Source organism: Pistacia vera, unplaced genomic scaffold, assembly GCF_008641045.1.
Source record: "Pistacia vera cultivar Batoury unplaced genomic scaffold, PisVer_v2 Contig77, whole genome shotgun sequence".
Classification (NCBI taxonomy): Eukaryota; Viridiplantae; Streptophyta; class Magnoliopsida; order Sapindales; family Anacardiaceae; genus Pistacia; species Pistacia vera.
Genome location: NW_022196634.1, coordinates 791078 through 815337, shown reverse-complemented (window position 1 = coordinate 815337; position 24260 = coordinate 791078). Strand labels below are relative to the sequence as shown.

General features: G+C 34.9%; 2 protein-coding genes and 1 pseudogene across 2 annotated transcripts; 1 reads left to right on the top strand and 2 right to left on the bottom strand.

Annotated features, from left to right (window-relative positions):
* Positions 1-762: 762 nt before the first annotated feature.
* On the bottom strand, positions 763-5601 carry LOC116116291 (nucleobase-ascorbate transporter 6-like). The gene is made up of 14 exons (XM_031402390.1): positions 4970-5601; positions 4390-4487; positions 4111-4287; positions 3915-4015; positions 3447-3522; positions 3254-3313; positions 2986-3170; positions 2647-2743; positions 2179-2265; positions 1848-1906; positions 1648-1739; positions 1503-1580; positions 1247-1407; positions 763-1162 (listed from the first exon to the last, which is right to left on the bottom strand). The coding sequence occupies exons 1-14, from the start codon at positions 5088-5090 to the stop codon at positions 944-946; spliced, it is 1611 nt and encodes a 536-aa protein (XP_031258250.1). The 5' UTR covers positions 5091-5601; the 3' UTR covers positions 763-943.
* A 3490-nt stretch (positions 5602-9091) lies between these two features.
* On the bottom strand, positions 9092-11593 carry LOC116116360. The gene is made up of 5 exons (XM_031402447.1): positions 11401-11593; positions 11129-11288; positions 10966-11046; positions 9467-9590; positions 9092-9377 (listed from the first exon to the last, which is right to left on the bottom strand). Exons 1-5 carry the CDS (start codon positions 11525-11527, stop codon positions 9330-9332), a joined length of 540 nt encoding a protein of 179 aa, XP_031258307.1. The 5' UTR covers positions 11528-11593; the 3' UTR covers positions 9092-9329.
* A 2549-nt stretch (positions 11594-14142) lies between these two features.
* On the top strand, positions 14143-21431 carry LOC116116329 (annotated as a pseudogene).
* The last annotated feature ends 2829 nt before the right edge of the window (positions 21432-24260 follow it).

The following is a 24260-nucleotide window of genomic DNA, read 5'->3' as shown; positions in this document are numbered from 1 at the left end:
CATTTGCTGTGTTAAAAAGACGACTAAATGATTGATGCTGAGCAGCAATATGATGGCGATAGCTACAGCTAGGGCCTGAAGGGTTGGTTGCAATCTCAATTAGGCTTCCTCTCATGGGAGCCACAAAAGAATTTTCACCCTGGGCTTCCCACATATATATGTTCTATAGAATTTAACTCACTAGATTGCAGGCTCAGTTGCTTAAAGAGTTGGCCAAGAAAACTGCATATTCTGAGAATGGTAGTTGGTTTTCATTGTATTTGTATTTAAATTAGAAAATTTAATAAATTCTTTTACTAAAATGCCAATTTCCGATTACACAACTGATATAAATTAACAGATTAATCCAGGTCAGTATAATATATAAGTAAAAGCATTTCCTTCAAGAAATTTGTGCGTCTAATAACTTGCTGCTTGAAATAACAAACTATCATAATCATATATTTGATTGATTCTAACACTAACAGTTAATATTATTTACATTATGTATCACTGTAGTGGGGAAGAATTAATAAAATCAGCCCAACATGAAATCAGAGGTTGTCCAGTTCTAGCCCTTGAGTGGCATAAGCTTCTTTGTTCTTAAAGATACTCCCAGCAGCACGAGTAAATATATTTCCTTTATGAATGGGGTTATAAATTATTGGTTTTATAATTTATTCTCTTCTTAATCAAATCTTATTTTTATTTGGCGACGAAGGTATATGCTGCATATCGATGCATTCGAAAACGATCACAATGAAAGTATATTTGCACAAAAGATAAGTAAACTGCCTTCATTACTGGCACTGCTTTAATAATCTTAGCTACACGTTAAGGATTGAATAAAAAGCTAAGCTGTTTTGAGGCTGACAACGGTACCAAAAGAACAGCCATCTTTTACTGTAATGTCCACAAAGAGATACTGGAACTCATTGGGAAAACATGATGCGCACATCCAAAATCACACCGATGGGAAGAACTTATTGAGATTGAACGGCAGAGAATAGAATTCCTCACTTCTTGTATCTGTCTTGAATGACCGGAACCTATCCCACCAATGCATCCCACGATCCTTTCTAGTCGCATTGTCTTTCCCATGCAGTGTGACGTCAAGGAACATTGCCAAAAAGCCAGCAACAAATGGTTCAGATGAAAAAGGCACATTGATCATGTCATTGAACTGCAAAAGAGGAAGAACTATATGAAGAGCGATGGACCATAATCTAGCTTCCAGATTAGAAAAGAAAGAAACATAATTGGTTACCCATCTTGCTCCGGTATGGACTGGACCATAACCATTAACTGCAGTGTACTCATTGAAGTACTGTGGTATCGATAAGCCCATGAAAAACGAGAAACCTAATATAAACTTTGTCCTGAAGCTGTTCAAATTGCAGAACTGGAGGAAACTGAGACCCGCTGAACCTGTTCACGAGTAATTAAAGAATATTGTAAAAGTTACTTTAACCTTTAATAGATTAGCGATATTAAAGATGTTCCAGTAAATTGACTAGACGTACCCACATAGAAGAAGAACAGGCAATATAGACCTGCAACAATTGGAGCAGGAATTGAAGCAAAAACAGCTCCAAATTTTCCTGGCCAAGGATGTGTGTCAGATTTATATACTTCAATGAGACACAATTTGGGACATAAATTACTAACCAAGAATGGAGAAGAAGATCATAAATCCTGCAGATATCTGAACAACCCTCCGACTACCAACACAGGTCAATGCCAACAAACCAGCATTCTCACTGCAGAAAAACCAAGAAAGGTTCTCAGGCCATTCAATATGATTTAAAAAAAAAAAAAAAAAAATTGCCGAGAGATGGATAAGTTCAAATGATTTCACACAATCTTACACAGATACTGATGCTCCATTCCCAGTTCCAAATATCCCAGAGAAGAGAATGCCAACTCCCTGAAGTCAGAAAAAGTAAGAATAAACGAAATAATTAGAGAGAGAAAATTTTTACAGCCAGCAGGAAGTGAACAAGACTATCACAGTTAAGAGAAGTTGAAGCACTTTGGGCAAGGAAATCTATTGACATACTAGAGGCCAGCTATAACACTTTATACAAAGATGCTAGCTATTCACCAGTTTTGGTTGAAATTGGTTATTAAATATGTCATGGGATTTTAACACCAAGATAAATGCAAAAGCACAAGGTAAGCTATCTTAAACCTGTTTACCTGCCAACCAACACCACGGCTAAGAATAGAAGGTGGCAGTGGAGTAGCACTTGCATACCTCGATACAGCATAGAAAGCACCAGTGGACTGATCACAAAAAGCAGTATAGTGTTTCAGTTAAAAAAGATCACAAATCTAAATAATTTTCCAATCTTCAAACACCATTATATGCACCAACTTTCCATAACATTTTTATAATAGCTATTAAGGGGGATAGTAGACTTTATAAAACTATTATATCCTATATCGAGGTAACCTAGTGCCAATCGCAATTATAAGTATTCAGAAAACAGGAGTACAAAGCGCCTGCTTCACAAGGTTTACAATTTACATACATACCCTGAGTCCAGATTCTATCCCATTACCACCATACTTAGAATCCAAGAGATAGTAATAACCAGATTATCGACAGCACCAAACCAATGTAAATAAATGCACCTCAGAATCATAAGCAGATGGTTAACAAACCTCAACAAGAGCAACAAATGAAGTAGCCATCATTGCAAAAGACTCTCCAGCATCAAAAGTGGGAGCTCCCCATTGAAAAGGATATGGAATTCTTATCCTGCACACAGTGTTTAACAACAAAAATAAGCAGCACTATAAATTGACTGTCTTCTGTTTCTAATATGCAATGGAACACCAAAAACAAAGTATCCAGTCACAAGCTTAGAGTTGATACTAGGAATATTAAAATGATTATACCTATTGAAGCAGCTAAAAATGTATAATTGTTACTCGAATGCCTATCTGGCATTAAAAATAGACCTTATTTTCAGTTAGGAAGGGAAATAATAGGAGCCTTACCATGGAGCAGCACCTATAATTCCAGCACGATCAGTTCTGCAACTTTGTTGTGTTTTAGGACCAGTGTTCTTATATGCACCTCCCACAGTCAGCAGGTGAGCATAAACCCACACAATAGAAACAGAAAATATAACAGCAAAGCGATCAAACACATGGCCTTTTCCATGTATCATATGAGGTATATACTGCAAGTTGGAGGTCAAAAATTAACATTCTACTGACTATAGAAACAAAACACAAAACTTCTGCAATACAAATTAATCATCACCTGTGAAAAAATTACAAGAAAGATGATCTGTGGCAAACCAATCTCCACACATTTTGCAACCTACAAATGCAGAAACATCATCACTAAAATATAGTAACGGAAGAAGATACAATTACAATGAGAAAGAGAAGCCACGTAGTTGGATCAGTTTAATAGAATTCCTTTATCCTAAAAGGAAGACATTGATGCATACCGCAGGAAATCCAAATTCATAGAGCCCAAAGCCAGACAAAGCAACCAAAGGAACAGCAGCCAGAGGACTTAAGAACCTGGACAAGTATAACAAAACATATAAGGTGACTAAGATACGTTTAAGTCTTTAAGAAGGATTAAAATCAACATAACCATGAATGAAATTCGTATCTCTGATTTTGATAGGTTTTTGGACTAAACTTGGAAATGGTTGCATAAATCAATCAATTCAGTATGACAGGAAGAATTACTGTCACCTGATTTGAAATTTGAACCAGAGAAGCATAGCATAAAAATAAATTAGATCCCAGAAAATAGTTGCTAATTAAATATTGTTCATTCATATCATAAACAAGAAAAGAAAAATCATGTTGGTAAAGAAGGAAAAGAAAAAAAAAAAAAAAAAACTCAATGCAACTGAAAACAAATCAGACATTCAGATCAAACAACAAGATTTCAAGAAACATACCTTGCAACATTACGCCAAAGGCCACTAAAACCTATAACAATCTGGAGAGTTGAGGCAACAATAAGGGCACCCTGAATTCCTCTCATTATCTTCTCAAATTTCTGCACACTCATGAAAGTAGGCAAATCAGGATCATATTTGATATAAAACTCAATCGCAATATAGTTACAAAAAACAATAGTCTTAATGAAGCCACCTCCTGAGGATTCACAATGTCACTATATCGACCTGCCAAGATGATTGAAATGGTTGTTGGCACGTACGTATAAGAGGCTCCAATCACCGCCGGTAAACGAGTACCAAAAAATGTCTGAAACAATGTGTTTAATCCAGCAACAAATAGCAGTGTTTGGATCATTTTCGCCTTCTCCTCCTGATAGAAATGACCATAATTGTGATTAGACAAACATAAACAAAATATTAATAATAATAATGAAGTATTAGTCTTAATTGTAATATTATTGAGAAAGCTTACATTTCCTCCTCCCATCTGAGGAACCAGAGAGGTGGGTATGAGCACAGTTGTGCCTAGCATCACCAGGTAATGTTGAAAACCAAGTAAGATAGCCTCGGCTGCAACACGAAACAACCCCACGACATGCAATTAACAACTTGAGAAACAAATGTGGTTGAAATTTCGTAATAAACATTCAGAAACTTTGAAGCGTTGATCAGTTAACAATATGGGCTCTCACGAAACTTATAAGGATCAAAATAAAGGTACATTCAAGCAAAACAAATGGTCTCCGGGGTAAAAAGATTTAGAGAGTAAATGGCTTTCGTACAAATTACGCATTACTATCATTAAAACTAGTATTAAATAAGACAGTAAATATAAGAAGGGAAAAGTAGGAAAACTTATAAAAGCCAGCTCCGGGCAAAAGTTGATAAACAGAAAATGAATATCAGAATTACAGGACAGTAAAATGCACCACAAAGGTTAGAAAACCAGTAACATGAAAAAATGACAAAGGATTGTATTGCAACAAAAAAATGAATATCATAAATGGAACATTAAATAAACAAAAAATATAAGAATAAATAAGAAAGCTCACGCCATGGCGGAGGACTAGTAATGCAATACGCAATATTTGGCAGCTGATCCTTAGCGGGATGTGGCTGCAGCTCCTCTGGTTTTGGCAGCGGCGCGTGTCCTCCTCCTCCACGTCCGGCCATGTTGTTTTTTTCTCTTTTTCTTCTGTTCTCTCTTAAAGGAAACTTCTTTAACAAATTTTTATAATCTTTAGATAGTACAAGACTCAAATCTCCATACAAAAACCGAGTTTCTCAACAGCCAGTGACAAAAAAAAATATTAACGTTAGAGTAAAAAATGTCATTTAAACCCAGATGTCTCAATTCCCAAAAAACTACACAAAACTAGCTAGACTAAATCTTGCTCAAATGTATTTCTACTGAAAGTAAAGAGCAGTGCAAAGCACTGGAAGATAAAAAGAAACTGTCAAAGAAAACAATAAAAGCTTGAGCAGCAGAATCAAGAGACAAGCACCACAGTGATAAACTAATCTATTCTTCTCTTGAAAGTTTTCCTCACTCAAAAGATAATGAAATGTAGTGGCCTAATGGGAAGTTTTTTACAGCCAGAGCACCACTTGGGCAGCAAGAAACAGTAAAGAGTCAGTTTGGAGAGGGAAAAAAGCAAAAGAAGAGAACATTAAAGCTAGAAAGAAACCAATATTCCTCTCTGGTGACCAAAAGGAATCTCCTTTGAGCTTTAACTTCAATTCCTTTACATTTTTTTACCTATTTGTTTAAATGGGTCTAAGCTTTTTTTCTTCAATCACGTAAAGATAAAGCTTGTCTAAAAGCATCTCCACCGTCAACTTTACCATTCTTTAATAACTTAATTACGATTAATTATTTTATTTCTGAAACTCTTTAAATTTCTGTGAAATTAAAACATTAAAATTATGTGTATAAAGAAGTGAGAACTCGAACTCAATGTTTCATACTCTCATTAAGGGTGGCGAACTTTGGAGTTTGGAGACAGAGAAAGGAAAGTTAGCCCGCCTCATAACTTTTCGCACTGTCTGGCTGCTTTTAAGCTTTTACTGTGATTATAAACTCAAAAACTGGCAGTTATGACTTGCGTGAATGCAGATAAAAATATTAATGAGCTTTGTTTTATATTGTTGCATGCCTTCTTGGGACTGATTGGCCCTTTTCTTCTCGTATAGTCAAACTTATGACACAATTCCCGCCTGTATTTGTGTCATTTTGCTTCAGGGATTTCATGACACCTGTGTGTTTAGAGTACATGCATCAAATGACAAATATCTATCTCACATTGGGAAATTTTGGAGTTCCCTTAATCTCAAATATCTTCTGTGGCTTGTGCCATGTTACTTGTTGCCTACTCTCTTTGCTACTTGCTCACTTTCTTTTGGGTTTGATTCTTTGCTGTATTATCTTATAACTATATCCAAATTCGTACAAATTGTCTTCTTTTATTTATCTATCTATCGATCAGGAAACTGTAGCCTGGCTAGGCCTTTCCAAACCCAGAAGATTATTGCCTGAAAAATTTCATTATTTTTCACCTTTCTAGCATTCAACACTCAATAAGTAAATTTTCTAAACCCCATGAAAAGGCATTGAAATGGCGTTTACTCCTATTCAAAGATGGTTGATTTGATAAATGATAATGATGGAGAGTCCTAGAAGTGATGGGAGTGATTATATATAATTTAGCAAACATAATAGCGTATCTTTTGATGTGAAATGAGAGGTTGCTTTCAACTGAATTGAGTTTTGTTGTTTTGTTTGGCATGGACTTCATTGCTGATAAGTACTTAACCTCAACTTCCATACATTGCTTGTGCGTTATGGCCCTACCCCTTGAGTCTCTTTAGTCTTTATTCCCTCCCTGAAACGCAGAGGCCCCCACTTAGTAGAAGATTGATGAATGAATAAATTCATTGACCAAACTTCAGCACTAAAGATTTTGAGTGACTTGCCAGCCCCATTTTTTCTACTTTCTCCATGCCAACAAATCAATTTCAAAGCCACATTTTGCCCCTAATTCAATTCAGTGTACATCAATCATTTAGATTTACAAGTGTAAACTTTTAAAGGTCATTTTTCATTATGTGGTCATCATTTATAATACCATCATTTTTCATAATTTTTTTGATAATCCGGGCTAGTTTAACTAATCCTCCGGGACTCTAAAACTACTGACTAGTTAAAAACTCCAATGACTACCTCTATTAACAATCGAGGAAGGACTCGAACTCAAGACCTTTTGAGTGATATGCCCAAGAGTACTTATCAAACAACTTGACCACTTAGAAACTGTTTATAATACTACTATTTTTCATTAATTTTGTCAAAACTTAAATTAGATAAGCCCTTTTGTTTTATAGTGTGGTTCTTTTATTTATTTATTTAATAGTAAGAAAAATTGCAATTTTTTTGGGTTGAAACTAGCCGTTAATACACATCATAAAGATGAAGTAATTTGACAAATGAAAGCTTTGAAATTGTGAAAATGGTGGGTCTCAGCTCTCAACTCTCGGTTTCTGTTTTTATGCAAATTTCAGTGGATAAAGGGCATTCGTTTGCATTCGAATTTTAAATTGGGTGAGCTGCTGGAATAAGATTGAATAATGGCCGGCGATACAAAGAAAGATTTGACATTAGTTTATGAGTTTGCACCGGAAATATAGATGTGTTTTCAGATGAAGATGAGCTTAACCAATCATTCACATGCACAAATAAGTTCACTTCCAATCAATTAGTAAATTGACAATTATACCATCCCATATATTATATTAGCCTTAAATATTTCATTTCCTCCACCCATAGACATAGAGCATTCAAGTTGATGGGTATTATTTGAATTCCAGACATAAATCACATAGTAAGGTCAATGCTAATAAATCAACCACGTTTTTGGGTGTAAGCTAAATAATCACTTTTTGAAGCAGTTAGCAGTAGGCCATTATACTAAGTTCACTTTTCCCCAACAAATCTCATACCAGTCAAGCAAGGCATCTCAAACTAGTTCCAGATAGATAGATTCTAGAAACCTCTCTCCAAATTAAGCCTTCCACCCCAAAATATGGTCAATTTTATTAATATCCCTAAGTTCTAGGCATCAAACTATATTAATTCTTTTTTATCCCAAACCATACTTAACCCACACATATTCTAAAGCCACTTTAATATGAGCTGCTTTCGGTTTACTAGAAGTAATCAACTAGGTTTTGTGGACAACGAATGTTGACTTCAGATTACCCTAAAAAGGTCAAACCAACTATACCAATTCCCACAGTACCACAACAAAAAACCCCATTTCCAGTCTCATGTAAGAAGCTAGGGCTTGAAAAATGGTTGACTATCAAATACTTGATAAGAAGCTTGAGCTTGAAATGGTTAAACATACAAATACTAATCTCAAAAAGAGCAGAAACCTGAATCCAGCACACATGACAAGTTCTCATTTCAACCAACAACCTGCATTTTTAATTTTCCAAGATAAAAAACACAAATTTTCATCCGTAAATTCAAATCAAGTAATCATCACTGGAAAAGTTATCAGGGACAAGCATCAATTAGAAAATGCTGGGCAAGAAAACTGATACGGGATAGGCACTAAAAGATTTCAGCTGAAGGTACCAATGCAACGTCACTCGTGCTTGTAACTAGAATTAAGCACGAGCACCACAAATATTCCTATCAATGTACAAGAACTACTCCAAAATTCAAACAGATTCACCATCAATCCTTTGCGTGTCCAAGGATTGGTTGAGTAGTGATGTTCAATGTCATCAAGGAGATTAAGGTTTGCATACCAGACTTCTATAAGCTTTATGATGTCAGCATGACACAAAAATCCGGCTACTAGGCTAATATTTTTTTTTCTTTATTTTTTTTTTTAAGTTGAAAGGTGGCATTTCCATAATGGTAGATGCAAATGAAACCCAAGTCTCTAATGTTCGTGATGATTAATTTTATTTCTACAGAATAAATATGTAAATTGAAGGTCAAAATGTCGTTCAATGGCTGACCTAACTGATTTGGTAATTTATCAATTGGATGGTTATGATAACCTCATAACAAGTAACAGTGGGCAGACTTATTGACATAAAAATATCTGCAAGCAGCAATAGGCATTTTATCTGACTGTCACCAAGTCAAGGCAGCTAGCCTCCAATTTTGAAGCACACCACAACAAAGCGAGAGGTGTGGTAATGAAAGAATAGCTACAAATTTGATTATAGATCAACACCGAAAATGATCGTTAATGTAAGCATTAGATCATCTTGGCATATTGATAATACTTTTCTTCTCAGATAACATGGTACCTAAGGTCGGGTACAAGCAACATAGGCATCTTAATTTATCAATGTACTCACTTCTCCTAGAACTCACAGCATGAAATGGTGAAATCATCACTGACTGGAAACTCGAGCTTGCAACCTTTTTCTCTCAAATTCAAGCTGAAATAGAAAAATAAATATATGTATATAAGTTTTCCATATCAAACTTCTAACTAAAATGAACCTTTTCTTCCACTTAACAATCTTACCACTTTCTTCACCCGGTCATTGGCTGCAGCAGTTCCTCCACTAACAGATTCAGGTAGATAAGGACTGCTAACACGCACTTCATTCATCACGACAATGACAGTCTTGTCCCAGCGCACTGGAAGCCTGTTTATATATAATTGACATCGATTGTGGAAAAATAGTAAATTATTTGTGTTCTACTCTAAAATGGAATAAAAAAATTGCAACTGAAACTTCAAGGACAAGAACACACTTTGCAATAAAGATCGACCTCTAAAAACTTTAATACAAGAACATTTTCACCCACACAGTTAGGCTAAACCTGAATCTTACAGGATAAAATTTTTGAAGAGGAGAACAGAATTGAACAAGGGTTATCTAACGTAGTTAGTGTGTGTTTGGAAGGAGGAAGAAGTAAAAGGATTTATGAACAGGAAGGAAAAGATGGAAAAAGAGAGATACTTTATGGGAGGAAAGAAAGGAGAAAAAGGAGAAGTGGAGCAAATGCTTTCCGCTTTAGTCCTGTAAAATGGTGGACATGCTTATAAATAGAAAAAATATTATAACTTTAATCCCCAATCTTTCCCTCCCTTCTCTCTGTAATAGATAAATGGAGAGATGGAGAGACTACCTCCCTTCTGCTTATCTTTCCCCTCCTCTCTACCAATATTTTCCCTCAGCTTTTTACTCCTACCAAACGGAGCTTCATAATGTGGAAGTCCAGTGTTTGTGTAGCTTTGAGTTAAAACCACTGATTTAGACACCACTGTAATGAACCATTAATCCGTAAGCCATCGACAGTTTTAAGAGATACATTGATTACCGTCAACTTCAACATACCACCCATGTTAGATGAGCTAGCCATAAATTGAATTGACATTTGATGCAATCGAACTTTGGAAAAATTATATAAAAGCATAGCTTAATCACCGAATTTGATGAACTAGTACACCATCTAGGTTAGTCAAGTCTATACACCATAACCAGATTTCCAATTGCAATAATATCAATATTCAGATACTCAAAATCTGCATAAGCAATGTCCAGTCTATTCTGAAACCCCTCCCCTCCAGCCCTCGACTCTCACCACCAAGTAACACAGACACCTTCACTTTGCTCAACATTAACTGTAAACTCTGATTCAATTTGCCCCACTGACAAGCAAGCATCTACCAACTTTGAAGTCCATGACAGTCAACGCAATCAACCATTTTTGGGTGAAAACCAGTATTAATGACACACCCATATGTGCGAAAGCATACATTTATCCAACATAAAACAATTACTATCAGGTAATATTCCTGGTCATTCACTACCTAGTGTTAAGAACATCTTTTGATAGATTATTAGACTAATGTACCAATGCGTTTTCTAAAGGTTCATTGAGAATATAGAAGTTACATATGCTTATCATTCAAAAAAGATACCCAGATAGTTAAACCTATTAAGCTTCAAGTGGTTATATGTTGAATGTAATAACTAACTAATATAAGCAAAAGAAGTAAGGCAAGGCACTTACGTTTTAGACAAAGCGTCAAAAATGTTCTGGGCCTCACTGGTAACGCCCACTCCAAGTCTCACAGAATCAGCTTCTGCTTGCCTGAAAATTCACCCCATCAAAATCTTTAAACTTCAATTAAATGAAATGGAATAAATTAACAAAAATGATACAATAGCATTACCTTACAGCCAATTCCTCTCTAGCTTGAAGAGCATTAATATCAAGATAACAATTCTTGACATCAAGCGGATCTTCAGCTTGTCCCAAATAAGAAAAGTCTTTTATATAATTGGCCTTCAACAGCCTGATATTTCTACGAGGCCCAGATTTCAAGCCCTCTTGTAATAACCGAAACACAGTTAAAGAAACACAAAAACAGAAAGTGAAAGGCTAAAGACAAACACGGGATTCGATTGTAAAAATAAAAATGTGTAAAGAAAAAAAAAAGGATATGGAGTACGAGCATGTTGGAGAAGCGGTCAAAGGCGATGACTTGGCCATCGAATTCGTCACCTAGAGTGGTTTTGATGGAGAGTAAGCACCCCACGGCAAAGTCATCGGCGTTGCTGCCACCCTCCATTGTTATTCACTGATTGATTCTTTGTCAATGTTGGAGTCGACTGCGACTTAACAGTCTTGAGAATGCAGCACTCAATTGGTGAGTATTTAGAAACTGGTGAAGGTGTATTTAGAAAGTATCTATTAATTGCGGGCCTGGGCTTGGGTTTGGAAAATGGGTTTTGGTGGATGTAGGTTTGGCGTTAGAGGATAAACCATAATGTTATTAGGTGCGTTTGGTTCATTATTTTGGATAAAATTTTGGGAATAATATTGGGTAGTTGAATAGGGGAGTATAAAATTTAAAAATTTATAAAAAAGCCCATAGGTTTACTAATTTAATTAAACACCTCAACATATAAAATGACAAAAATACCCCTGTCACCTGCAGTGCCAGATTCCGGCCACCATCGTCAGAATCTGGCCAGAAAATAGCGTTACGATACAGACCGGTCAGATTTGTGTCGTAACGCGTCGTTATGGCCTTTTCTGGCCAGATCCACCACGGATCTGGCCAGAAAAGGCCAGATCTACTCTCTGTTATGGCAGTCGACGGCCGAAAAAGGCCAAAACGACGGCCGAAAAAGGCCAAAACGACGGTCATCTTTGATCGTTAGCGACGGCCAAAGATATGACCATCGTTTTCGGCCAACGATGACCAAGATTTGGCCGTTGTTGACCCTCAACGATGGCTATTTTTTTGGTCGTCGCTTCCAGCCAGATCCACTGTGGATCTGGCTGAAAAATACCAGATCGGTGAATTACCGACCATCTCCAGTCGGTAATTCACCGTAGTGATAGTTTCAAAGTCATATGAAATTAGTTAATGCAGATATAAACTAGTAATTGATAGTTGAATTCTGAATAATTAATTGAGGTACTTAAAAACTGGTCGGATCACTTTTCGTAATTAAGAAAAATAAATAAAATAAAATTGAGAGAGACGATAAAAGACAAGGCGTTGCCTTGGATCCGAAAAGTAACGCATGTGGGAATCATTTAAAATTATAGTTCTAGGAAAGGGATTTGCGTAGGTGAATAATTGTTGCGTGGTTATGAGTGAGCATGGTCCCAGCTGGCAGTGGCACATCATTTGTTATTATTATAAATGAGAGGTGAGCTGGTTACCACTCTTTTTTCTGGAATTGCATCAGTATCTAGATTCTTATTTCCAGCTCTTAAACCTTCATATCTTAAAATATAAACTATAATTAACATAAGATGGTTGGTAGTTTGATTTAGATCAATCTAAATAATTCAACTCCAAACTATATATAGTGTTTGATTTTTTCCTTCTTCCTGTAGTCTTTACTCTTATTGTATTATTTCATGCTTTAAATTATAATAATAATAATTAATTGAGTAATTAAGATGTATGACCGGCGAAAGCTCCTTCCCACCCTCTTCCACTTGTTATTTGAAAATACAAAATTATGTAATAATTTATTGGACAAAAATAATCACATTTTTAAAATTTGAATGCTTTATATAGCCAAATAAACTATTGTACCTTTCTAACATGTGACTTAGATTAGACATGGGGTAACATGTCACTTATTGTTAATTAAACAATTTATATGTGGGTCTACTCCATTAGTGGTTTGCAATAATATTGCTAAATTGTTTTTCAATTAATTGTCTATTTGTTACGTCTCATTCATTAGAAAAATAATTAAATTAATTTTGCTAAGTAGAAAATTGATAGCCACACAAAATAAAGATAACATTTTGTGGTTAGTTATCTTTAAGGTATAGGTCAGATGCGATGGCCATCCACGCTCCATCAATTACTTTGAAACAAACAACAAAAATAGGTGGTGATTTATTGTTAAGGGTAATCAGTGGGTGATAAAAGTTGATATACTTGTTGTCGCTTTCATACAATGTGATGCCTTCACAACCCCAACTTGTCTGCTTTCTGCCTTTCTCTACTTATGTACTAAATATTTATTTATTTATTTTTATTATTATTATTTTTTTTTTTTTTTTTTTTTGTGGTAAGCAGGGTGTCCGCTGTCCATGCCGATTATGCATAACTTACCTAATTTATTAAACATCCTAAACTTAATAAATCAGGTAAAATATAATTATGTATTGAGATAAGTGACTTTAAAGTTTGAACCTAGAAAATCAAGAAAGAGAATACACCTCCTTGACTGCTAGACTATCTCTTAAAGTTATACTAAATAATTCACTAATACGTCTTTATGGTTATGAGTAAACCCAAGTATGTTAGAGAAGTTTTTATTTAATCATATCATAATAAAAAAATCAAAGTTTAGTGTCTAAAATACTGAATTTAAACTTTATAACCTGTAAAGCAAATGATAGTATAATTTATATATCAATAATGTTAGACTTAAAGATAAATCTTAGAAAATTTATGTACAAATAATGTGATAAAAAATAAATGAAAAAACAATATAAAAATTAAATTGACCATTTTACTATTTTATTTATTTTTTATCATGGTAATTTATATATATCTTTACGGAATTACAGATTTATTACCAGTAGTGTGACATGGTCAAAGGACGGGGTACCATCTACATCCGTACAAGAAAAAGGGCAAAAGCATAATAAATTTGAACAACAACTTATGATTTGTTTAACGTAATTAGTTGCCAAACCAGCAACATGGCACATACATATGGGATTCCGGATTTCACTGTTGACTCTTTTCATCCTACTTCCTACCCTCTCAGTCCCTCTGTCTCTCTCTACTACTCTGCCAACTCAAGAAATCCTCTCTCTCCGTGTCCACTACTTCTGCCAACTCCGGAAATCACAGTACTTGTAACTCTTCACTTTTCCTGCCCTAAATTTAGAGTTTCTGGTTATCCACCACACACTTCAAAGAGGAAAAGAACAATGCCGAGAAAATTCACTGACAAACCAATGGGCAAAGCCAACCATCTTATTCTTTCACCAAGAATTCTTACCTTGGTCCTTTTATGCATTATCCTATTGCCATCTTTCGTTTATACTTTTACCCTCTTCACTTAGTTCCCCAATCTACCACTGATCAGCTCCCCAACACTCAACACACTGCCATCACCTTTTCTTCTTCTTCTATCAATCGAGGTACGTATTCATTGACACGATATTTGTCCTTTTCTTGCATGTTTACTTGTTTTGGAGTGATGGATTCTCTGTTTTGCTACTAATGACAGTTTTTTTTTTTGTCGGTGTGTTGTCTTTTTGTAGAAGAGAAAAGAGTTTTTGAAACTCCTTGTGACTTCACCAATGGCAGCTGGGTCCATGACAAATGGGACCTTTGTACAATGGCACCGCCTGTGCTACCATTAAGGAAGGTCAAAACTGCATCGCTCATGGAAGACCTGACCTGGGTTACCTCTACTGGAGATGGAACCAAATCAATGCAACTCCCGAGGTTTGATCCCCACACTTTTCTTCAACTTCTTAGTCACAAACATTTAGCATTTGTTGGTGACTCAGTGGCTAGGAACCAACTTGATTCCCTTCTTTGTATGCTTCCACGGTCTCTGTCCCTAATCTTGTTTATCGAGATGGTGAAGATAATAAATTTAGAAGAGGCATTTTGCTTCTCATAATGTCAGTATTTCTGTTTATTGTTCACCGTTTTTAGTTAAGGAATTGAGAAATCTAAATCTGATAATCTAACAAATTGTATGTGGATTATGTGGATGAGAGGTGGGCGCGGATTTGGATCAAATAGACATGATTTTTTATCTTTTGGGCATTGGTTTTTCATCCAGCTGTGTATTTTGAGGAGATTCTGCATGGGTGCCATTATTGTCCTGGACTTAATCACACTGAAATTGGATTCTATATGTTTTTGAGAAAGGCCTTAAAGACTACCCTCAAAACAATAACTGAAAGAACAGGGTCTAATGGTAATGTTAAAGATGTGATTTTGACCACATTTGCTCCATCACATTTTGAAGGTGATTGGGATAAGGCAGGTGCTTGTCCTAAGACGAAGCCTTATAAGGAGGGCGAATATTCCTTGAAGGAATGGATGCTGATATGAAAATATGAGGTTGAACAGTGGAGGAAGCCAAGGAAATGCTAAGCAATTTAAGGGGTTGAGGCATAGGCATTGGATGTCACCAGACTATCATTATGAACCAGATGGTCATCCGGGTCCTTACATGCATCCGAACCATTTGCTAATGGGATTCAAGAGCAGTACAGAATGATTGTGTTCATTGGTGTTTACCAGGGCCTATAGATACTTGGAATCAAATAATGTTAGAGGTTATAAGGAGATGGGAGGGTCAGTCAAGAAGAAAGAAGAGATACGGCATTAGAAAATATTGGTTTGTTTCTCTTCGATGTTTTTCTCTGATTTATCTAACTTGATAGATAATTGAAACAAATGAGGAGATAAAGTGATTGGGAGTGTTTACTTTCTGTAGGGGTCTTCTCTAATTTGAAAGAATTGAAGACGGGAAAGAGTGATAATGGAAGAGGTTGGGGCAGCAAAGTTACAAAGATGATATACTTGTGGAAGATACATGCTGGTCTGTGAAGAAATTGAAGGTCATTGGCGTTTTTGTTGATTTGCTGGCCAGGTTCACATACTTGATGAATGTATACATTGAGATACTTGTTTGGTTGTAAGTTTTTGTTGCATGAGATTTAAGCTTTTTAGTTTGGAATTTGATTTGAACTCCGATTTATATATGTTATGTTATCTTCACCTATATGAAAATTATGCAGGGTAAAATTTCTCGTTAGCATGATGGGATGCATTGTTTTTACCTTAACTACAAGTGAATGAATAAAATCTTCAAATGGAAGTTTTATTGTGATATTAGCTATTAAAATATTACTATAAAACCACAAGCTCCTCTTTCTTTCTTCAAATGTCAAACAAGATACCCGTAAGAATCCAAAGAAACTTTATATAGCTTGTGCTTGAAGTGAAAAATGGTAAAATTAGAGTGGCTGTTGTATTAGTGGTTGCTACATCCATGTCTGGGGACTGAGGAGGAATTTATTGAGAAAGAGTAAGGGAAAAAGAGAGGGTGTTGATAATGGAGTGTGTAGTGAAGAGCTGAATTGCCTTTAGTCCTTTACTAGTAACTGTGTATAATTTTTATTCAAGTTAGGAATATGGAAATCATCAAAGCAGCAATGTCTGGGGACTAACAAATACATGGTTATTGTTTATTTTCAGATTCTCATATTTCACAGGTCTTGTTTATTTTCCTATTTCAAATGGATCTTTTATCTAAGAATCCAAAGACACTTTATAATATATTCTTTGTCCTTGAAGAGACGGTCAGGCACTTGAAAAATTGGTATAATTCAAGTTGGCTTTTGTATAGAGAAAGAGAATCAATTTTTTTTCTTTTGAATACTAAGAAAAGTGGATTTAACCTTACTGAAACTCATGTTGAGGCCCAATAAATTAACAAAGGATTATAAAACAGATACCTAAAGGAAATTATTATAAATATAGTGAGACAATAATTTCTGCTCACTATGATAATAATACCTCTCCTTTTCTGGTTAGATGACAAACCCTTTAACTATAGGATTAGTTATATCAGGGTTTTGTGTTCGATTAACCTTTAATCATTGGCGTTAATTATACTTGGAGGACTTTATATTCGAGTTGCGAGAGGTACTACTAAATTTGTATAATTACTTTGTCTATTGGGCTTGTAAAGTTTCGTAGCCCTGAGATTAGGTAGACTCTAATGGGTTCTAGATATCTCATATACCTTTAAAAAAAATACCCTTAAGTCTATAACTGAATGGTCATTTGTGGAAACCACCGTGAAATAAATCCCATTGAGGCTAGGTTCATTTCATCATATTACAAGGTTTAATGATTTTATATTGATTAAATGACTTTTTCACACCCAACAAATGGTTTAATGACACTTTTTTACCCATAGACTTTTAAAATACCACTTTTTTACCCACAAGCTTTTAAAATACCACTTTCTGTATTTTAAAAAAAAAAAACAAAAAAACTTTAATGACACTTTCCCATCGCGTCACAATCGCCAGTCGATTCTGGCATCGTTGTGACTGCATATCATCATTATTCTCTTTCGCGATCATCACTCACAAACCCCCTCAAACCTTATTCTTATCGACCTTGTCAATCGTCGGCAATCGAGCAATTAGGGTTTGTATGATTGCCCACAAATCAATTTCCAACCAATCATGACCAAAATTCAACATTTTACCACCAAAGATTCATTGACCTCCCCTAAAAAGCCTCAATAGCATGGCCCGATTTTGGTTTCCGTTCATCGTTGAATTGAAATAATATATATATATATATTTTTTTTTTTTTTTTTTTTTTTTTTTTTTTTTGTGGAAAAGTGGTATTTTAAAAACTTGTAGATGAGAAAGTGTCATTATATTGTTATTTGAGTGGAAAAAAATCATTAAGTCTTTTATATTATATATACAGTAGAACCTTTCTATAGTCATAATATTGGGTTCATTTCATCATATTACAAGGTTTAAATGATTTTATATTGAGTAAACGGCTTTTTCACACCCAACTAATGGTTTAATGACATTTTTTTACCCATAGGCTTTTAGAATACCACTTTTTCATTCATAGACTTTTAAAATACCATTTTTCTGTAAATAGATAAATAAAAAAACACTTTAATGACACTTTCCCATCGACGCCAGCAATCGCTAGTCGATTTTGGCATTGTTGTGACTGCATGCCACCACTATTTTCTTTCGCGATCATCACTCACCAAAACCCTTCAAACCTTATTTTTGTCGACCTTGTCAATCGTCGGCAATTGAGTGATTAGGGTTTGTATGATTGCCCTTCACAAATCAAATTCCAACCAATCATGACTACCAAAATTCAATATTTCACCACCAAAAGACTCACCGACCTCCCGTAAAAAGCTTTAATAGCATGGACCGATTTTGCCTTCCGTTCATCGCTGAATTGAAAACTAATTTTTTTTTTTCTGGTGGGAAAGTTGTATTTTAAAAGTCTTGTAGATGAGAAAGTGTCATTAAATAATTATTTATGTGGGAAAAAGTCATTAAGTCTTTTATATTATATATACAATAGAACCTTTCTATAGTCATAATGTTGGGTTCATTTTATCATATTACAAGGTTTAAATGATTTTATATTGAGTAAACGACTTTTTCACACCCAATTAATGGTTTAATGACACTTTTCACCCACAAGCTTTTAAAATACCACTTTTTCACCTACAGACTATTAAAATACCACTTTTCCGTAAATTAAAAAAAAAAAAAAAACACTTTAATGACACTTTCCCATCGACGTCGGCAATCGCTAGTCGATTCTGGCATCGTTGTGACTTCATACCACCACTATTCTTTTTCGCGATCATCACTCACCAAAACCCCTCAAACCTTATTCTTGTCGACCTCGTCAATCGTCGACAATTGAGCGATTAGGGTTTGTATAATTGTTCTTCACAAATCAAATTCCAACCAATCATGACTACCAAAATTCAACATTTCACCACCAAAAGACTCACTGACCTCCCCTAAAAAGCCTCAATAGCATGGACCAATTTTACTCTCCGTTCATCGCTGAATTATATATATATATATATATTGGTATTTTAAAAGTCTGTAGATGAGAAAGTGTCATTAAATCATTATTTTGGTGGGAAAAAGTCATTAAGTCTTTTATATTATATATACAGTAGAACCTTTCTATAGTCATAATATTGGGACCAATTAAATTTATTACTATAAAGGGGGGTATAATTTAATAGAGGTGTAGGTACAAGAATTATTGTTTTAATTTCTTATTTTATAAATTGTGTTTTAGTAGTAATAAGATTTCAATTCATTGTTTTAGTAGTATTAGGATAGTACGGAAATGGATATCAAAAAGTCATTATAAAATTGAGTGATCAGATTCGACAACTTCATTACACTAATCAAATGAATATTAATGTCTTCCTCAATTATCCAAATGAGCAACAAATTGTGTATGTTTTAACTAAAGAAGAAATCATTACTTGAATTAGACAAAAAAATGAAAAAGATAATCCTGAGGACGATAGTATGAAAATACCAAAAATTTTATGCCAAGAAGCTCTAAACATGCTTGAGAGCTAGAAGTATTTTGGCTTCAATAAGAAGGTATTCATGTTGGTGACTTATTACGTATCCGCAAGATAAAAAATATGGTAATAACTTTAAAGTATAAATAATTGTCCAAACAACTTTAGATAAATATTTTATTTCATCTTAAACTTTTAATGTAACATAACATATATTTTTTGCAATATACATATAATTATTACTATGTATCCATCTCTCTCCGTCTCCTCTAATTCTGCCAACTCTAGAAACCACAGTACTTGAACTCTTCACTTTTCCTGCCCTAGAATTTAGAGTTCTGGTTATCCACCACACACTTCAAAGGGGAAGAAGAACAAGTTGCCGAAGAAAATTCACTGACAAACAATGGGCAAAGATCAACCATCTTATTCTTTCACCAAGAAGTTCTTACCTTGGTCCTTATTGCATTATCCCTATGCCATCTTGTTTTATACTTTTACCCTCTTCACTTAGTTCCCCAATCTACCACTGATCAGCTCCCAACACTCAACACACTGTCATACCTTTCTTCTTCTTCTTCTTCTATCAATCGAGGTACGTATTCATTCACACGATATTTGTCCTTTTCTTCCATGTTTAATTGTTTTGGAGTGATGGATTTCTGTTTTGCTACTAATGGGTGTTTTTTTTTTTTCGGGTGGTTGTCTTTTTGTAGAAGAGAAAAGCGTTTTTGAAACTCCTTGTGACTTCACCAATGGCAGCTGGGTCCATGACAAGATGGGACCTTTGTACAATGGCACCACCTGTGTACCATTAAGGAAGGTCAAACTGCATCGCTCATGGAAGACCTGACTGGGTTACCTCTACTGGAGATGGAAACCAAATCAATGCAAGCTCCCGAGGTTTGATCCCCACACTTTTTCTCAACTTCAGTCACAAACATTTAGCATTTGTTGGTGACTCAGGCTAGGAACCAACTTGAGTCCCTTCTTTGTATGCTGTCCACGGTCTCTGTCCCTAATCTTGTTTATCGAGATGGTGAAGATAATAAATTTAGAAGATGGCATTTTGCTTCTCATAATGTCAGTATTCTGTTTATTGGTCACCGTTTTTAGTAAAGGAATTGAGAAATCTAAATCTTATAATCTCAACAAATGTATGTGGATTATGTGGATGAGAGGTGGGCGGCGGATTTGGATCAAATAGACATGATTGTTTTATCTTTTGGGCATTGGTTTTTACACTTGCTGTGTTTTTGAGGAGATTCTGTATTGGGTTGCCATTATTGTCTGGACTTAATCACACTGAGTTGGATTCTATGATGTTTTGAGAAAGGCCTTAAAGACTACCCTCAAACAAATAACCGAAAGAACAGGGTCTAATGGTGATGTTAAAGATGTGATTTTGACCACATTTGCTCCATCACATTTTGAAGGTGATTGGGATAAGGCAGGTGCTTGTCCTAAGACGAAGCCTTATAATGGGGCGAAATATTCCTTGAAGGAATGGATGCTGATATGAGAAATACTGAGGTTGAACAAGTGGAGGAAGCCAAGGGAAATGCTAGCAATTTAAGGGGTTGAGGCTAGAGGCATTGTGATGTCACCGACTATCATTGATGAGAACAGATGGTCATCCGGGTCCTTACATGCATCCGAATCCATTGCTAATGGGATTCAGGAGCACGTACAGACGATTGTGTTCATTGGTGTTACCAGGGCCTATAGATACTTGGAATCAAATAAGTTAGAGGTTATAAGGAGATGGGAGGGTCAGTCAAGAAGAGAAGAATGAGATACGGCAGTAGAAAAATATTGGGTTTGTTTCTCTTTGATGTTTTTCTCTGATTTATCTAACTTGATAGATAATTGAAACAAATGAGGAGATAAAGTGATTGGAGTGGTTACATTCTGTAGGGGGTCTTCTCTAATTTGAAAGAATTGGAGATGGGGAAAGAGTGATAATGAGAGAGGGTTGGGGCAGCAAGTTACAAAGATGATATACTTGTGGAAGATACTGCTGGTCTGTGAAAGAAATTGAAGGTCATTGGCGGTTTTTGTATTTGCTGGCCAGGTACATACTTGATGAATGTATACTTGAGATACTTGTTGGTTGTAAGTTTTTGTTGCATGAGATAAGCTTTTTAGTTTGGAATTTGATTTGAACTCCGATTTATATATGTTATGTTATCTTTCACCTAATATGAAAATTATGTAGAGTAAAATTTCTCGTTAGTATGATGGGATGCATTGTTTTTACCTTAACATACAGAGTGAAATGAATGAAAAATCTTCAAATGGAAGTTTTATTGTGATATTGCTATTAAAATATTACTATAAAACCACAAGCTCCTCTTTCTTCTTCCAATGTCAAACAAGATACCCAGTAAGAATCCAAAGAAACTTTATATAGCTTGTGCTTGAAGTGAAAAAGGTAAAATTAGAGTGGCTGTTGTATTAGTGGTTAGCTACATCCCTGTCTGGGACTGGAGGAATGTGTATTTGAGGAGAGAGTAAGGGAGAGAGAGAGAGTTGGTGATAATGGAGGTGTGTGGTAGAAGAGCTGAATTGCCTTTAGTCCTTTACTAGTAACTGTGAGTATAATTTTATTCAAGTTAGGAATATGGAGCATCAAGCAGCCAATGTCAAGGGGACTAACAAATACATGGTTATTGTGTATTTTCAGATTCTCATATTTCACAGGTCGTGTTATCTTTCCATATTTCAAATGGATCTTTTATAAGATCAAAGACACTTTATAATTGCATAGTATGTCTTGAAGAGACGGTCAGGCAACTTGAAAAAATTGGTATAATTACAAGTTGGCTTTTGTATAGAGAAAGAGAATCAATTGTTTTTCCTTTGAATACTAAGAAAAGTGGATTTAACCTTACTGAAACTCATGTTGAGGCCCAATTAAATTAATACAGGATTTAAATACCCAAAGGATATGATTATAAAATACAGTGACAATAATTTCTGCTCACTAGATAGTAATACCTCTCATTTTGTGGTTAGATGACAAACCCTTTAACCACTAAGGTTAGTTATATTTAAGAGTTTTGTGTTCGAGTCAAACATTTAACCATTGAAGTTAGTATACCTTGAGGTTTTGTATTCGAGTTGTAGGAAAGGTATCTATCACATTTGTGCAATTACTTTAGGTTATTGGGCTTATAAAGTTTTGCGGCCCTAAGAATTAGGTAGGCTCTAATGGGGGTCTGGATACCTCATATATCTAAAAAAAATACCCTTTAAGTCTATAACTGAATGGTCATTTACAAGGGGCTTGGGTTTGGTAAATGGGTTTTGGTGGATGTGGGTTCGGCGCTGGGGGCATTTGTAGAGTTAATAGGAACCCTGAAAAATGCTGAAATGACATGATTAGTGTCAAGGGAAAATGATAGTACTTTGCATTGGTTGATAGTAATTTTATGCTGAAATGACATGATTAGTGTCAAGGGAAAATGATAGTACTTTGCATTGGTTGATAGTAATTTTATATATATATATATATATATATATATATTATATTTGGGTAAACGGGGTGTCTGCCCAATTTGCATGGTAAATTAATCTGTATGGTCTATTGAACATGGTACAAACCTAAATTACAGTATAAATCATAATGTTATTATGGTCCTAAGGTTTAAACCCAATAATTGTTATAGGTGGCTCCAAAGTTTGAACCTAGTAACTCAAGAAATGAAGTAAACCTCTTTGACTATCAGACCAATCTCTTAGGATTTATAATATTGAAGTTATAATGTAGCTATAAGTGATTTAAAATTGATAGATTTAGGTAGTTAAGTAAGAGGGAGCAAAAACATATTAAATTAACTATCTGTAACCAGTTGAGTAGTTTGATAAGGACTCTTGAGTGTATTACTCAATAAATTATGAGTTCAAGTTCCTCTTCAGTTGTTAAGAGGGATAGTCTATAGAACTCTTATCAGATTAATAGTTTCAAAGTCACAGGAGATTAGCTGATGGACACGTAAGCTAGTAATTGATAATTAAATTCTGTATAATTAATTAAAAATATGTATAAATTGGTTCAACACTTCCGGTATTTGTTTTTAAAAAAAAAACAAATTAAATTGAGAGAGACGATAAAAGACAAGGTGTTGCCTTGGATCCGAAAAGTAACGCATGTGGGAATCATTTAAAATTATAGTTATAGGAAAGGGGTTTGCGTAGGTGAATTGTTGTGTGGTTATGAGTGAGCATGGTCCCCAGCTGGCAGTGGCACCATCATTTGTTATTATAAATGAGAGGTGAGCTGGTTACCACTCTTTTTTCTGGAATTTGACGTATATTGCATCAGTACCTAGATTCTTATTTCCAGCTCTTAAACCTTCATATCTTAAAATATGAATTATAAATTAACATAAGATGGTTGGTAGGTTTTGATTTAGATCAATCTAAATAATTCAACTCCAGACTATATAGTGTTTGATTTTTTCTTTCTTCCTGTAGTCTTTACTCTTATTGTATTATTTCATGCTTTGAATTATAATAATAATAATTAATTGAGTAATTAAGATGTATGACCGGCGAAAGCTCCTTCCCACCCTCTTCCACTTGTTATTTGAAAATACAAAATTATGTAATAATTTATTGGACAAAAATAATCACATTTTTAAAATTTGAATGCTTTATATAGCCAAATAAACTATTGTACCTTTCTAACATGTGACTTAGATTAGACATGGGGTAACA